The sequence below is a fragment of the Bos taurus genome, chromosome 12 (genome assembly GCF_002263795.3).
Source record: "Bos taurus isolate L1 Dominette 01449 registration number 42190680 breed Hereford chromosome 12, ARS-UCD2.0, whole genome shotgun sequence".
In the NCBI taxonomy this organism is placed as follows: Eukaryota; Metazoa; Chordata; class Mammalia; order Artiodactyla; family Bovidae; genus Bos; species Bos taurus.
This window is the reverse complement of record NC_037339.1, coordinates 21,011,621-21,028,168: the sequence shown is the minus strand read 5'-3', so window position 1 is coordinate 21,028,168 and position 16,548 is coordinate 21,011,621. Positions and strand designations below refer to the sequence as shown.

General features: G+C 42.6%; 1 protein-coding gene across 3 annotated transcripts in view; it reads right to left on the bottom strand.

Moving 5' to 3' along the window:
- The window catches only part of WDFY2 (WD repeat and FYVE domain containing 2), a 192,101-nt gene extending 175,832 nt beyond the window's left edge, over positions 1-16,269 (bottom strand). For 2 of the 3 annotated variants that reach the window (NR_198888.1, NM_001435020.1), the window contains exon 1: positions 15,906-16,269. Coding sequence is in view for 1 of the 3 variants with exons in the window: in NM_001435020.1 (NP_001421949.1) it covers positions 15,906-16,042 (137 nt within the window). In the remaining 2 variants the exon portion in view is untranslated. The remainder of the gene's footprint in view (positions 1-15,905) is intronic. The other variant, XM_010810713.4, reaches the window with a different exon arrangement.
- Positions 16,270-16,548: the final 279 nt, after the last annotated feature.

The window sequence follows — 16,548 nt, the reverse complement described above, 5'->3', positions numbered from 1 at the left end:
GATAGAGGAAACCTGGCCAGCCACAGTCAGTCTATGGGGTTGCAAAAAAGTTGGACACGACGGGGAGACTAAACCACCACCTCAATATACTGGGTTGGCCAAAAAAGTTCATTTGGGTTTTTCCGCGCCATCTACGGAGAAGCCCAAACAAAGTTTTTGGCCAACCCAATACTCCCCATGGAAGACCCAGGATACACTGCCCTTGCCCCCCAGGAGGCCAACGGGGGCAGTGAACACACCGTTTCAGAACAAGATGGCAAATGGAGAGAGAGAAAAGTTTGCAAAAGAGAACACAGGACCGCCACCCACCAGCCACACACCTCCCCTGACCCCTGACTTTCAGGGAGGACAAGCTTGGGAAGTGGCAGTAAAAAGATGACAGAGTAACCCACCTTGATACATCTAGAGAAAAGACAAAGGGACTCAACCATAAGAAAGCAAACCACCAAAAATTCCACAGCCCCACTTCTGTGTATCCAAGGCGATTCTTAAAATAGTCAAGCCTTAATGAAACCATGACAACAGGCATGGTGGTACCATACATAAAAAATAAAACCAACTTGTACTGAGCACCAGCCATGCTCCAGGTACAATGCCAGGTGCTACAGGAATGTCATCTCATGTAAACCTCCCAACAATCCTCAGAGGAATCATTGTTCTCAATTCACAGATGCAGAAAGAGACTCTGAAATCCTGAAGTTTGGGAAAGAGCCAAATGATGCTTTTCCCATTAACTCGCAGACCAGGCTAAAGAAAGTCCAGCTATTATTACAGATACATAATGGCAAAGAGGCAAGAACAACTCATTAGCTACAATAATTAAAAGTGTAAGGGAATGGGGAGGGTGGAATAGGTGAAGGAGATTAAGAGATACAAATCTCTAGTGGTAAAATAAATAAGCCATGCGGATGAAACATACAAAAGAAGAAACACATCAAAAGTTATATTTTCACCAAATTATGACTAGGATGAAAGACAAATGAATATTCAATGAATCTCTGGGTAAAAAATTAGGAATGATGGAAGAAATTTCAATTTAAGAAAAGGATAGATAGTTAAATAAGAGTGAACATTTTCTATATAAAAAATAAAAAGGCTAACAGGACAGTATAAGACATATCTGGATATATAAAAGAGATATGGTTAGTATTCTTACTATATTTATAAAATATATCTATACATACAAAAAACAAAACAATTGTTCAGGAGAACCAGGAGAAACAGAGGTCAGGAACAGACAATTCACAAAAGGAAAAATTAACAAGTAAACAAGCAAACAGAAAAATATTCATAAATCATTCCAAATACGCAAATTAAACATCAATGAAGTGCCATAATTTATTAAGTAAATTGTGAAGAAATTTTTTATTTTTTATTGGAGTACAGCTGATTTACAATGTTGTGTTCGTTTCAGGTGTACAGCAAGGTGAATCGGTTACACATAGACATATATTCACTCTTTTAGATTCTTTTCGCATGTAAGTCATTATTGAGTATTGAATAGAATTCCCTGGGTTGTACAGTGGGTTCTTATTAGTTATCTATTACATATATAGCAATGTGCATATGTCCATCCCAATCTCCCAATTTAACCTCCTTCCCCCAAAATTTTAAATAATAATACCAGTGGCTGTTCAGATTTGGAAAACGAATACTTCCTGTGTCACTGAAAATATTATAAAGTGGCACAAGCCTTTCAGAAAGCAATATGGCAATCTTCTTACAATTATTCCCAAAGAAATCACCTAAAATCTGGAAGGAAAAACAGCTCCACACACAACAAGGTTCATCATAACATTTAAAAAAGCTGAAAACAAACAGCCAACAGTCGGTGCTGGATAATCGTCAATGCTGTCCCCTAGTAATCAGTACCTCAAAAGTAGGATGTCTTGTTCATGGTGAGTTCCAGGAGCAAATTCATATAGTACAAGCATTCAATAAATATGGGTGAATACTGAAGGAAAGATATACAGCCACTTAAAATGATTAAAGACTAGGGACCTGGTGGCACAATTTTAAGTAGGGGACAAGAACAGAAAAGTGTATGATTACAGTCCTATTTTTGAAAGTTACATTAGGAAAACTGCTAGAGGGAAATACATACGACATAGTCTGTTCTGAGAGATATATGAGCGATTATTCTTTATTATGGTTATATTATGTTTATTTAAAATATAAACACCCTTCAGAGGATTAAGTAATTATAGTAATTACTTAAAATATAAGCTGATCCTTAGAAACTGAGGAAAAGATTAAAAATTTAATAACCAATAGACAACACATAAAATCCCCCAATAGCTCCATATCACAGGTACATCCACCCAGCTAAAAAGAAAAGCAGTCAGTCATATAGAGAGGTTAGTACTGACTTTCATAACTTAGATGAGATGTATCATTTCTGAGTCTAACTCAGTAATAAATGAACACATCACAGGAAGCCAAAACACAGCTACTTCAACAGCTGTTCAATTTGCTGTACTCCTGGTTTCTTCTGAACTCTCTCTGGCTTTCAGCTGAAAGGGCTTAGTTAGTTATCTCTTGACCCGGAGGCTTCCAAAGAGACAAGGTCAATTCTCTAATCTACGGAAATTCAGAAAAGCAAGACACGTCAGGGGTGAGGTAGGCTGGTGGGTAAACGTCCCTGAGTTGAACTCCAATGTATTTCCATTTCCTAGAAAACCAAAACTACATACAGACAAAGAGTGTACAAAACGTCCAACAGTTTCTCAATTTTATGTGGCTGCCCAGATGGGAGAGGAGCCTGGGGAAGAATGGATACATGTATATCTATAGCTGAATCCCTTCACTGTTCACCTCAAACTATCACAAATCAGCTATACCCCAACACAAAATAAACAGTTTAAAGAAAAAAAAAAACTGTGTTTTCAACCTATTCTGAGTCATGAAATCATCTGCATGAGTCACAACTAGGATTTTATGACGGCTCCGACAAAACAAAATATCAGTGTGCATGTCACAATGAAAGGATACCATTTAACCAAATTTTTGTCCTGGTTATACATGTGTGTTATATGTCCCTGTCTATGAATCTCCAGTAGCAAATGCAAATATACTTCTTGCTATGATTTATGGTCCAAAAAGTTTCAAAAGCATTACTCTAGGCAATTCAGGACCTGACTTAGGGCCCAGAAAACCACTCAGAGCTAAACTGTTTAGTACTGATATTTCAAACTGAAGGATTAAACTATTTAGTACTGATATTTCAAACTGAAGGATTCATCTGGAAATAAGAATGTAGAGAATCCAGTTCAACTAGGTATTAGGCATCGATACAAAACAGACGCCTCTTTAATATTTCATCCAGGAATAAAGGACGGCTACCAGCCAAAGACTCCGGAAAGCATCATTTTACACCATCTCATAAAGCCCGTGGCAAGCCTGCCCCCTCTGAACACTTTCTCCGGCTCCAGGTTTTAGGATCATGGAGGTGTGGAGACTTTACATTTGTCTCATCCCGATGTGGGGTCATCACAGTGCCATACTCACAGCCAGGCTGCACTCTCCTTTGCTAGAAGGAGAACTAATGTTTACAGTGTTGAAATGCCAGGTGCCCAAGGTCAATGCAGGGTTCAGCGGGGATCAGACTCCCAGTCTCAGTTCTTTTCCAAGATTCCTTAAATTAAAGACACATGAGAGCACAAAGAGCACTCCCTGGCAAGAGACAAGTAGAGGACTCTGTTTTCCTTTTTGGCCTTATTTGTTGCTTACACCTCTGAAACAATTTTTCAGTTCAGTTCAGTCCCTCAGTCATGTCCAACTCTTTGTGACCCCATGGACTGCAGCACGCCTGGCTTCCCTGTCCATTACCAACTCCCAGAGCTTACTCAAACTCATGTCCACCGAGTCGATGATGCCATCCAACCATCTCATCCTCTGTCGACCCCTTCTCCTCTCGCCTTCAATCTTTCCCAGCATCAGGGTCTTTTCCAAGGAGTCAGTTCTTTGCATCAGGTGGCCTAAGGATTGGAGTTTCAGCTTCAGCATCAGTCCTTGCAATGAATATTCAGGACTGATCTCCTTTAGGATGTACTGGTTTGATCTCCTTGCTAGCCAAGGGATTCTCAAGAGTCTTCCCCACACCACAGTTCAAAAGCATCAATTTTTTGGTGCTCAGCTTTCTTTATAGTCCAATTCTCACATCCATACATGACTACCAGAAAAACCATAGCTTTGACTAGACAGACCTTTGTCGGCAAAGTAACATCTCTGCTTCTTAATATGTTGCCTAGGTTGGTCATAGCTTTTCTTCTAAGGAGCAAGCATCTTTTAATTTCATGACTGTAGTCACCATCTGCAGTGATTTTGGAGCCCAAGAAAATAAAGTCTGTCACTGTTTCCATTGTTTCCCCATCTATTTGCCATGAAGTGATGAGACTGGATACCATGACCTTCGTTTTTCGAATGCTGAGTTTTAAGCCAGCTTTTTCACTCTCCTCTTTCACTTTCATCAAGAGGTTCTTCAATTCCTCTTCACTTTCTGCTATTAGGGTGGTGTCATCTGCATATCTGAGGTTACTGATATTTCTCCCAGCAATCTTGATTCTAATGCTTCATCCAGCCTGGCATTTCACATGATGCACTCTGCATATAAGTTAAATAAGCAGGGTGACAATATACAGTCTTGACGTATTCCTTTCCCAATTTGGAACCAGTCTGTTGTTCCATGTCCAGTTCTAACTGTTGCTTCTTGACCTGCATACAGATTTCTCAGGAGGCAGGTATGGTGGTGGTCTGGTATTCCCATCTCTTTTTAAGAATTTTCCATAGTTTATTGTGACCCACACAGTCAAAGGCTTTAGTAGATGTATTTCTGGAATTCTCTTGCTTTTTCTATGATCCAATGGATAGCGGCAATTTGATCTCTGGTCAAAGTAATACTCAAAATGCTACAAGCTAGACTTCAACAGTATGTGAACCAAGAACTTCTAGATGTTCAAGCTGGATTAAGAAAAGGCAGAGGAATCAGAGATCAAATTCTGATACTGTAGTTGATAAAAAAAAAGTTTGGCTTGATGGACATTTTCTTTTCAGGTAAGTAATTCTGCATATAACTCAGTTTAGAGTGGTGGCTCAAACATAAAGAATCCGCCTGCAATGCAAGAGATCTGGGTTGGATCCCTGGGTCGGGAAGATCCCCTGGAGAAGGGAATGGCTGCCTACTCCAGTATTCTTGTCTGGAGAATTACATGGACAGAGGAGCCTGGCGGGCTGTCTGGTCCATGGGGTCACAAAGAGTTGGACACGACTGAGCAGCTAACACTTTCACTTTTCAGTTTAGGGTTCCAGGTATCAGTAGATCAATACTTAACATAGTCTTAAATCACAATTTACTTACTGACTTCTAAATGGTACTGTTTTAATTTCTCCAAAGCTGTTACTTTTTAATGACATCAAAATGGCTTTCAACAACAAACAAAAAATCTCTCCCTCTCAAAGCTAAATTCACAGTGAAATCTAAGCCAGGGGAAGATGCTGAGCAAGGAAAAAACAGTTTTTCCATTTTTAAAGTTTTGATTTCGTTTGCTTGGAAAAAGATCAACTCTCCAAAGTCTTATCTGACTGCTACTGCCCTATGATATTTTAAAGCCTATTTTTCTTGTTTCAAAGTAAGTTTAGTAACACTTGAAATACAAGATAGCTGGCCAGGATCTCACAATCCCAGACGCTTCATTTTAGGAGTCAGAACTGTCTCTCAAACTGTCTCTCAAAACATCTCCCCTTACCTTGCGATATCCAGATGAATGTACCCTGATTAAGATCTTTAGGCCCTGGATAGAATCTGCGTTGATCGTGTAAATTAAGTAGGAAATTCAGAATCGTCAGGAGTTCGGGAATCACTGGAAGCTGAGCCTCCTTAGGGAACCTCCTTGAGCACCTTTCCCATAGTGATCTTCTCCAAGCCAGGCTTCAGCAATACGTGAACCGTGAACTTCCTGATGTTCAAGCTGGTTTTAGAAAAGGCAGAGGAACCAGAGATCAAACTGCCAACATTCGCTGGATCATAGAAAAAGCAAGAGAGTTCCAGAAAAACATCTATTTCTGCTTTATTGACTATGCCAAAGCCTTTGACTGTGTGGATCACAATAAACTGTGGGAAATTCTGAAAGAGATGGGCATACCAGACCACCTGACCTGCCTCCTGAGAAATCTGTATACAGGTCAGGAAGCAACAGTTAGAACTGGACATGGAACAACAGACTGGTTCCAAATAGGAAAAGGAGTACGTCAAGGCTGTATATTATCACCCTGCTTATTTAACTTATATGCAGAGTACATCATGAGAAATGCTGGACTGGAAGAAACACAATCTGGAATCAAGATTGCCAGGAGAAATATCAATAACCTCAGATATGCAGATGACACCACCCTTATGGCAGAAAGGGAAGAGGAACTAAAAAGCCTCTTGATGAAAGTCAAAGAGGAGAGTGAAAAAGTTGGCTTAAAGCTCAACATTCAGAAAACAAAGATCATGGCATCTGGTCCCATCACTTCACGGGAAATAGATGGGGAAACAGTGTCAGACTTTATTTTTGGGGGCTCCAAAATCACTGCAGATGGTGACTGCAGCCCTGAAATTAAAAGACGCTTACTCTTTGGAAGGAAAGTTATGACCAACCTAGATAGCATGTTCAAAAGCAGAGACATTACTTTGCCAACAAAGGTCCGGCTAGTCAAGGCTATGGTTTCTCCTGTGGTCATGTATGGATGTGAGAGGTGGACTGTGAAGAAGGCTGAGCGCCGAAGAATTGATGCTTTTGAACTGTGGTGTTGGAGAAGACTCTTGAGAGTCCCTTGGACTGCAAGGAGATCCAACCAGTCCATTCTGAAGGAGATGAGCCCTGGGATTTCTTTGGAAGAAATGATGCTGAAGCTGAAACTCCAGTACTTTGGCCACCTCCTGCGAAGAGCTGACTCATTGGAAAAGACTCTGATGCTGGGAGGGACTGGGGGCAGGAGGAGAAGGGGACGACAGAGGATGAGATGGCTGGATGGCATCACTGACTCGATGGACGTGAGTCTGAGTGAACTCCAGGAGTTGGTGTCGCAAAGAGTCGGACACGACTGAGCGACTGAATTGAACTGAACTAATGGGAGGTGAGAGGGAGGCTCACAAGGGAAGGGAAATACGTGAACTTAAGGGTGATCCCTGTTGTTCTATGGCAGAAACCAACAACACTGTGAAGTAATTATCCTCCAATTAAAATTTTTTAAATATTAAAAAAAGTCAATCTGTATTTTGACCTTTAGAGACCCAGAGGCAGCCTGTTTCCAGACAGATCTGCTGGCATGAAGACTGCCACATGCTCTGAATTCAGGGTAAAGGTCTCATTTTCAAAATCATATGGGGCAGATTCCCATTTGGGGACCTTGAAACCAGCAATTACTAGCAGCAAGTGATGAGTCTCTGGTGCATAGCTGAAAGTTTACTAATTTTCTGGCATTAAACAGAGGCCTGACATACTCAAAAAGAAGTTTCCATTCAGTCACTCAGTCATGTCCGACTCTTTGCAACCCCATGGACTGCAGCACACCAGGCCACACTGTCCATCACCAACTCCCGGAGCTTGCTCAAATTCATGTCCATTGAGTTGGTGATGCCATCCAACCATCTCATCCTCTGTTGTCCCCTTATCCTTCTGCCCTCAATCTTTCCCAGCATCAGGGTCTTTTCAAATGAGTCAGTTCTTTGCATCAGGTGACCAAACTATTGGAGTTTCAGCTTCAACATCAATCCTTCCAATGAATATTCAGGACTGATTTCCTTTAGGATGGACTGGTTGGATCTCCTTGCAGTCCAAGGGAGTCTCAAGAATCTTCTCCAACATCACAGTTCAAAAGCATCAATTCTTTGGCGCTCAGCTTTCTTTATAGCTCAACTCTCACATCCACACATGACTACTGGAAAAACCACAGCTTTGATGAGACAGACCTTTTTAGTCAAACTAAAAAACAGTTCAGATGGCTTCCAATTTTGTCAACTTTAGAGACCTCACTCCAGAGACCTCACTCCAGAAAGTCCTCAACTTTCAGAACTATGTTTGCACATTGGGAAAAATGTTGATTTGCATTTGAAAAATTTTAATTCAAGTGTTATAAAATGCATGGTATATAAAATACCATGAGCTCAACTAACTGAGCCAATGTATTAAATGAAACTAACGGTTTCAACTAGAGGACCAAGACAGTACAATTTCACAATGAAAAGAATCGATGGTATGAGCCAATAGTGTGAGGATTTACAAATGATATTTTAACATTATCTTTTCAAGAAACAGTCACAAATGAACCTACTTAAAATCAGAATCACAGATGCAGATAACAATCTTATCTACTAAGGCGGGGAGGGGAGGAGGGATAAATTGGGAGACTGGGACTGATATATACATATTACTATATATAAAACATATAACTAATAAGAACCTACTGCTACTGGCAGGAGGAGAAGGGGACGACAGAGGATGAGATGGTTGGATGGCATCACCAGCTCGATGGACATGAGTTTAAGCAAGCTCTGGGAGTTGGTGATGGACAGCGAAGCCTGGCGTGCTGCAGTCCACGGGGTCACAAAGAGTCAGACATGACTGAGCCACTGAACTGAACTGAAACTTTTTTCTATTTTTGAGTGTGTCAAGCCTCTGTTTAATGGCACAAGGAACTCTACTCAATAATGACCCATTAGGAAGAGAATCTAAAAAGGAGAGGACATATGTATATGTATACGAATCACTTTGCTCTACAGCAGAAACACAACATTGTGAACCAACTATACTCCAATATAAAGAAGAAACAGTCAAGTACTCACGGCCTCTTAGAGTAGTTCAGAGTTGGGGGGAAAAAGGCCTTAAAGACTTTTTAAAATCCTAAAGCTCTCTCATTCCAGCCCCTTCCCACTCCTATTCCTTGCTGTAACATTAGCCAGTCCCAAAGTAAGCTGCTAACCTTCTCTCTGGTGGCTCAGGTGGTAAAGAAGCTGCCTGCAATGCAGGAGACCTGGGTCCAGTCCCTGGGTCGAGAAGATCCCCAAGAAAAGGGAATGGCTACCCACTCCAGTATTCTTATCTGGAGAATTCCGTGGACAGAGGAGCCTGGTGAGATATAGTCCATGGGTTCGCAGAGTTGGACAAGACTGAGTGACTACCAATTTCACTTTCTTTCCAGCTTCTCTCAGGTTCAACTTACATATCTTTACTTCAGGAAACACACCACCTCCTCAGGCCCATTCCATTCTAAGCAATTGATAGATCAGCCATGGCATCAATTCATTCAATGAACATAATATACAAATTGGCTATCTCCTCTGTGACAGGGAGGGACACACAAGCCTGGCGCGCTGCAGTCCATGGGGTCACAAAGAGTCAGATACAACTGAGCGACTGAACAAGATGACACTGGAGGACAGACCGTCTACTGAGATCAAATATGACTCCCTATTACCCACCATATGGTCCTAACCCCTTAGGGCTTACAGAGAACACAGATAATGATGTTCCTAAACTGGTCCTTAATCAAGTGGCATACAAGGTGGCAGTTCTCCACTGTCCCTCCCAATCACCCTCACCCCCTGCAGGCCTGTCCCCACAGCCTTCTCCATCACACCCTACCACCACACCCTCAGGCCTTTTTATCCAGAGAAGAGTTTCAAATTCTGTCACTCAGAGGTTTTAGGAATGTTTGTGGTTGTTGTTCAGTCTCTAAGCCTTGTCTGGCTCTCTGCAACCCCATGGACTGCAGCACCCCAGGCTTCCCTGTCTATCACCAAAACTCCTGGAGCCTATTTAAACTTATATCCATTGCATCAGTGATGCCATCCAATCATCTCATCCTCTGTCATCCCCTTCTCTTCCTGCCTTCAATCTTTCCCAGCATCAGGGTCTTTTCCAATGATCAGTTCTTCCCATCAGGTGACCAAAGTATTGGAGCTTCAGCTTCAGCAGCAGTCCTTCCAATGAATATTCAGGATTGATTTCCTTTAGGATTGACTGGTTTGATCTCCATGCTGTCCAGGGGACTCTCAAGAGTCTTCTCCAGCACCACAGTTTCAAACCATCAATTATTTGGCGCTCAGCCTTCTTTATGGTCCAAATCTCACATATGAACTTGACTACCAGAAAAACCACAGCTTTAACTAGACAGACCTTTGCTGGCAAAGTGCTATCTCTGCTTTTTAATATGCTGTCTAGATTTGTCACAGCTTTCCTTCCAAGGTCTGGATGCCATAATATTAGTTTTTTGAATGCTGAGTTTTAAACAAGCATTTTCACCCTCCTCTTTCACCCTCGTCCAGAAGCTCTTTAGTTCTTCTATACCTTCTGCCATTAGAGTGGTGTCATCTGCATATCTGAGATTGTTGGCATTTCTCCCGGCAGTCTTGATTCCAGCTTCTGATTCATTCAGCCCGGCATTTTGCATGTTGTGCTCCCCGTATAAGTTAAACAAGCAGGGTGTCAATACAGCCTGGATGAACTCCTTTCCCAATTTTGAACCAGTCCATTGCTTCATGTCCAGTTCTGTTGTTTCTTGATCTGAATACAGGCTTCTCAGGAGACAGGTAATGTGGTCTGGTATTCCCATCTCTTTAAGAATTTCCCACAGCTTGTTGTGATCCACACTGTCAAAGGCTTTAGCATAGTCAGTGAAGCACAAGTAGATGTTTTTCTGGAATTCCCTTGCCGCCTTCTCTATGATCCAGTGGATAGATCATAGCAATTTGGTTTCTAAACCATTAGCAATTTGGTTTCTGGTTCCTCTGCCTTTTCTAAATCCATCTTAGACATCAGAAGTTCTCAGTTCACATACTGCTGAAGCCTAGCTTAAAGGATTTTGAGCACTACCTTGATAGCCTGTGAAATGAGCACAATTGTGCGGCAGCTAGAACATTGTTTGGCAATGCCCTTCTTCGGGATTGGAATGAAAAATGACCTTTTCCAGTCCTGTGGCCACTGCTGAGTGTTCCAAGTTTGTTGACAAATCGAGTGCAGTACTTTCACAGCACCATCTTTTAGGATTTGAAATAGCTCAGCTGGAATTCCATCACCTCCATTAGTTTTGTCATAGTAATGCTTCCTAAGGCCCATTTGACTTCACACTCCAAGATGTCTGGCTCTAGGTGAGTGACCACACTATTGTAGTTATCCAGGTCATTAAGACCTTTTTCAATAGTTCTTCTGTGTATTCTTGCCACCTCTTCTTAATATCTTCTGCTTCTGTTCGGTCCTTATTGTTTCTGTCCTTTATTGTGCCCATCCTTGCATGAAATGTTCCTTGATATATCCAATTTTCTTGAAGACATCTCTAGTCTTCCCCTTTCTATTGTTTTCCTCTATTTCTTTGCATTGTTCACTAAAGAAGACTTTCTAATCTCTTCTTGCTCTTCTCTGGAACTCTGCATTCATTTGGGTATATCTTTCCCTTTTCTCCCTTGCCTTTTGCTTCTCTTCTTTTCTCATTTCTAGAATGTTTGCTATCATAATTATTCCTCTGGAGGCACTAATTTTCCAGATTCCTCAAAGTGTGACACTCAGAGCTGAGTTCTGAATTCAAGCTGCCTGCTGGAGCCTGGCAGGTTCAAGTCCATCAGGTCACAAAGAGTCAGACACAACCAAGCAACTGAGTCCTGACTACATTCTTAACCAGTCTATTCTAGTGCTTCTCAATGCACGGGGAGATTTTTCTTCCCCCCTCGAGCTAGAATGCCCCTTACAACACCCTTGCTTTCTCACATGAACTCCTATTCATGCTGCAATACCCATCTGGAAGAGGGTTCCTTGGTCTCTTCTCTAACCATTACAAGCAGAGGAGATTCTTCAACAACCCCACTGGATGGTATCCCCTCTTCAACACATCTCTTTTATATAGGATAAAAACCTGACCCACTTTTACCCATTGCATGGGTATACACTCCTAGTGAAGGAACAATTTCCTATAACTGTTTAATAGTAACTACCTAGAGTTACTGAAACTCAGTGTGAATGCTAAGATTGTTGACTTGTGTGAAGATATGCATATAAAGAACTTACAAAGATAAAGGTCTGGACTAGGCTGGGTACCACCTGGAGCAGTCTCTTCTAGCTTTCAATACCTGAAGAGGCTCCACTGGACACACCCTGGTAAGCTGCAAGCTAGAGAGTGGTCTAGATCAAAATACAGCCAAAATGTCTGGGAGGAAACTCCTAAGCAAAGCATGCTAAAATGACATTCACTCAGAAAAGACAGTCCAGGCAGAAGCAGCAAATGAGGAGCCCAGTGGACCCAAGTTGGGCATATCCTTTGGAGATGGAATCTAGCTACAACCAAAGCAAAGACAGGCTCAGATAAGGCCAGTGAGTTCTGAGAACAAATTCTATTTTATGATACCAGAAATCTATACTTGTAAGTCAGATTGTTTTTATCTCTTCTTCCTTTTTTTTTTTTTTTTTTTTGGCCACAGCTTGTGAGAGTTCCCCACCAGGGACTGATCACAGGCCACGGCAGTGAAAGTGCCGAGTCTCAACCACCAGACCACCAGGGAAATCCCATTTTTACATTTCTTCAATTTCCTTATGTTTTCTCCCTTGGTATGAAGTAAAGTTGCAGGCTGTTTTAACTGTGCTCAGATGAACTGAAAATAAGGGTTTTCAGCCACTCTTGGTCCTGAAGATTAAAATATTATCAACCCATGATGGACAGCAGCCTTAGGGTGAAAGTGGTATTACAGCCCAAACAAAAGAATCCCTTAAAGTAAGTACGATTTAAGGAACAAGAAGGGCTGTAGAACCCAGCTATTCTTCCTCATGTAAAAATTCTCTTTTCAGAACTAAATCTTGGAGGTTGTGGTTTTATTTTCTTCTAAAATTACACACACACACCAACACCCCACTAAACTATGAGCACCTTGAAAGGACCTTGTCATTTTCACCAATGACGTGTGCATATGTGCATGGAACACAGGAAAGGCATTTAAATGTTTGTTGACACAATGAATGAACAATGCATGGTCTTTCAAAATTTTAAGGCACCTTTTCTTCATGTTTTTAAAAACTTTGGGCTGGTAGGTGTGGCATGCGGGATCTTCCCCAGTCAGAGGTCAAACCTGTACCCTCTACAGTGGAAGCTCGGAGTCGTAACCACTGGATCACCAGGGAAGTGTCTTAAGGCATCTTTCAAGGCCATCCAGTCCAATCCTTTTCCGAACATCTGTCCACACAAAACTTCCATTGGTTTTCATAAAATTCATTCCAACAAATATCAGTGAAATGTCTACAATAATTAAGATGTGCTTTCAGGAACAACAAAAAGATCAGGCATCAATATATATCCATTGAGGGCCTACTATGTGCCGGCCACCACACTAGACCTTAAGATATTACAATGAGTAAGACGCACATAGCACCTTAGGGAATTCATGGAGAAGATAAATGGACAACAAGCACCAATAACATTGTTTAAAATGATAGAAAATGTTGCTTTCAAAGATATCATAAAGGCTATTAGGAATCAGAAGTCAAAAAGGAAAACCAAGGTTTCAAAAGGACTTGTGAAACACTGTCATTCAGAACTAGGACATTATTTTGTGGTTGAACCTTACAGTTCAGGAATGAAAACTACTAGAGTCTAGCTGAAGTGGTAAATGGAAATGGCTTGGTAGGTTTTGATGAAAATCCAATATTCTATCTTCATATCTTTACTATTACGTCAAGTGACAGTGACACCAGCTTTTGAAAAGAAAGAATAGAGATCAGTTCTCTTTTAATGGAAGCCATGATTGAAACTGAGCTCTAACAAAGTTCTTGTCACATGTGACTATACGACCTACAGAAACACAGACTTGTTGACCTTAGTAATAAGAAAATACATCAAGAAAAATCCTAGACTTACTATTTTAACACTAACTGCATTATAAAATATTTTCTATTACTTACATTGTAAACTGAGAGAGTAAAAATTAATATATAGCTAAACACTGCAGTCATTTTGTCCCATAATCAAATGAAACGCATCTTCACTTTCTTTCATATATGCTACTTCAGAGTCTCCAAATACTCTAAAATGTACCCCCAACTGAAGTTGTTTCCTTTAGTATAAACAGTGAGATGGAAATCAGAAACCAGGAGCCAAGCTTGGTTTCACCACCAGGTACATGAATTTGGGCAGGTAATTGCTCTGGCTTAAATTTTCTCAACCGTAAAATGAAGGTGTTATAGCAAATAATCTCTAAGATCCCTTTGAACACTTAAAAAAAAGAAAACTAGGAAAACTAACTTCTACTTCCAAAGTAGAAAGTTCCAAAACTAATACTAAAGCCACTTAGGTTTTAATTACCTTTCTCCCTCTCCTACTTGATTCAACAAACTTACTTATGAATTTCCTACAGCAATTAGAATGAGCAGTTTCATCTCCAGTAGTTAAAGACAGGGAAAGTGACGTCTATCGATATATTCTCTTTTAAAAAAACACAATTCTGTGACAAAGAATTTCTAGGTCCAGAAGCAACCTCTTCAGTAGAATTTTGCCTCTGTGGAAAAATTAAACACTCTTAAGCCTTCTCTGTGAATTTCAAGTGGTTTCTACATCCATATATTCCATTACAGCACATGAATTTCTTCTGTTTTTAGCAGACTGCTTGCCATTGGGGTATGTTTACAATATTTTCCCTTGGATCTGTATAGGAAGTGAATCAGGCACCATTTGGCCATCTTATGGAGTACGATGTAGAGAAAAATATGACATTAATATGTAATCATCCTAATTATACTGAAGAATCTATGATATGAATAGACCTGTCAGGCACATTTTTTGAGACCACACTGCATGCAAAGCACTGAAATGACTATAAAGACGGTATGAACACATTGTTGCTTTGCCTTTCTTTGCCTGAAATTTTACAAGTCACCAAGAAAAAATATGTTTTACCTCAGTACAATGTTAACTTACATTAAGAAAACCTATCTACCATTTAAAGGCTAAAGCTCCTTGTCATACACCTCTACAATATGACATTTTGTAGAATACGAGTTGAAACTATAAAAGCAACAATTCCAGATCAAAACTATTACTACTATATTTAAGCTTCATTCCTCTGGAAATGAGCTTCATCTGCATAATCTTTGCATATTAAAGGACATTAAGTTCAAACAAACAAAAAAACAGCACTGTCTAAAAAACATGGGAGAATACTACAGGCAGAACAACTGGCTCTACTTCTGCAAATTAAGCAAAATTAGGCAAAAAAAAAAAAAGAAAGGAAGCAAGCAAAGGGAAGGAACTCCAGAGCTATTTGCAGCAGTGGTCCCTCCAAAAGTTCTAGGAGCTTCCCCTTGAGCTTAAATAGGGCAAAGGAGAGAAGTCAGCTCTCCTTCTGGGCACAAGCCCAGATACTCTTCACAACTTGCAATATTTATTGAATTCAGTGGAAGATGTCTGGGAGATCTGGATTCGGTGAGAATGTCTGGGCGAAGGGAGTGGCATTTGCTTTCCTCAGTCTGGAGCCTTCAGAACTGTACCAGAGTTCTCAAAACCCCTTAGTTATCTTACAGAGCTCTGAGCATCCTCCCCACGCACACACCTGCAGGGCCAGGCAGCGCCTCCCTCTCCCTCCACTGTCCTCAGGGCTGGACCAAGGTCCAGTGGCCGGCGCACCGTTAGTCCAAGGGCCACCCTGGCCCCGGCGGACGCCACCCGAGCAAGCCCCAACAGAACGCCACCGTCCCGGCTCCGCGTCTCGGAGCCACGCAGCAGCGGCGACTGCGCGGCTGGACATCGGCACCAGCAGGATGCGCATTAGAATAAAAACTTGGGCAAGCGCTCTCGCCCTCGCGCCGACGTGGAGGCACAGCCCCAGAAGCGGGCTTCGGGGACCGCCGGCCCGTCCCGCCCCTGCTCGCGGCCGAGGGGGCAGCGGTTCTCACCTGTCCTCCGAGACACTGATGACACCCTCCTCCTTGGGCACGATCACGGCCATGTTCACCACCTCCTGAGAGCCCTCGACCCGCTGCAGCAGGATTGGCTTGCGGGTCAGAGGCTTGGGCTGGATCTCTGCCGCCATCAGAGGAGGGGGCGCGTCGGGGGCGCCGCCGCCAACTGCGCCGCGGGATTGGGCTGAGACGACCGCTCGAGCGCAGGCACCAGCTGAGACAGAGACTCTGTTTGGCCGGAGCGGGCCGCCGGGGACCCGCGATCATAGCCTGGCCGCCTTCCCCGGGGACGACTCCGCGCTCCCGGCTTCGGGCAACGAAACCGCCACGACCGGCGCTGCAACCCGGCGCCACCACCGGAGGGAGGGGGTGGAGAGTCGGGGGGGCGGGGCCGATGGGGGCGGGGCTTGCCGCAGGGGGTGGCCGCTGGTGGGCGCGAGGGCGGCTGCACTTCCGGGAGGGTGGTGGAGGAGGAGGAGGAGGGGTAACTGACAAAGTGGGCGGGGCGCCGGCGGCCCAATGCGCGTGCGCCGCCAGTCCTCTGGGGCCGTTTCCGCCCCGCTCCTCCGCCATTCCCGTAGCCTCGCCGCACCGCCTCTAGAGCGCAGGCGCCTTCCGTCACCCGCGGTCCCCTGGT